At 56.8% G+C, this 942-nt stretch overlaps 1 protein-coding gene across 1 annotated transcript in view; it reads left to right on the top strand.

Moving 5' to 3' along the window:
• Window positions 1–942, top strand: part of LRSAM1 (leucine rich repeat and sterile alpha motif containing 1) — a 23,610-nt gene that overhangs the window by 19,484 nt on the left and 3,184 nt on the right. Inside the window, exons 20-21 of the mRNA XM_009890324.1 lie at window positions 200–295; window positions 878–938. Of these exons, the coding sequence (XP_009888626.1) occupies window positions 200–295; window positions 878–938 (157 nt within the window). The remainder of the gene's footprint in view (window positions 1–199; window positions 296–877; window positions 939–942) is intronic.

The following is a 942-nucleotide window of genomic DNA, read 5'->3' as shown; positions in this document are numbered from 1 at the left end:
GCTGGGTGCTGCCGTGCCAGCGGCTAGGAGAGGACGGAGGCTGTCTGCTCAGCCGGGCTGAGGGCCCGTGGGGCACAGGGCTTCCCCGTCCGCTGGGACTGTGCTGGGAGTGGTAAGTGCTTTGCTGGAAATGGGGGCAGGCTGGTTGCTTGTGGCTATAGGGTACGGAGACGTGGATGCCAGAGGCCTTCTGTTGCAGGGGGTGATCACAGAGCAACGCCAAGCGCTTGGCTACCTGCTGCAGCAGCTGCTCAAAGAAAAGAAGCAAAGGGAAGAAGAACTGCGACAAATACTGGTAACGAAGGCCCTTAATTAGGTGCTGTAGCTGAGGAAGCGCATGGGCTGGCTGGAGGGAGAGAGTCCGTGGGTCAGCATGGGAATGAAGGGGAGCAGAGGAGGGCTCCGAGGGTTGTGTCCAGATCCAGAGGCTAATTTAATTTCGCGAAGTGCTAATGTAAGCTCTCAGGGGCACAGTTACTGCCAGTCCCTGATGCTGCATGAGGCACCACTATCATCATCATCATCAATCTTCCCCATCAGGAAAGGGGGCCATGGAGGGGGATGAGCACAATCCCACAAGGGCTCCGAGTGTGCTCTTGTAATCCTGAAGACCTCCGGACTCTCCTGAGCTCCAGTGTCTGGGGCAGTGTGACGGGGCGGGATGCACAACCCTGGACTGGATGTGGGAACTGAAGTGGGACCAGCCCGCAGAAGGCCAGAAATGCCCATCTTACCATAGCTGTGCCCGTGGCCGTGCTCTGAGCTGGCTCTGCACAGCCCAGGCTGTTGGTTTCCTCCTACGCATCCAACTCAAGCTTCCCTAAATACCACTTGCAACGTTATTTCGGGCTGTTGGATGAATGAGTTTGTTTTTCAGCTGGAAATGGAGGCAAAGAGTGAAACCAAACAGGAGAACTACTGGCTGATCCAGTACCAGGGCCC

This window comes from Charadrius vociferus, unplaced genomic scaffold, assembly GCF_000708025.1.
Source record: "Charadrius vociferus isolate BGI_N301 unplaced genomic scaffold, ASM70802v2 scaffold398, whole genome shotgun sequence".
In the NCBI taxonomy this organism is placed as follows: Eukaryota; Metazoa; Chordata; class Aves; order Charadriiformes; family Charadriidae; genus Charadrius; species Charadrius vociferus.
The sequence above is the reverse complement of the archived record's forward strand: the minus strand, read 5'-3'. Positions and strand labels throughout refer to the sequence as shown.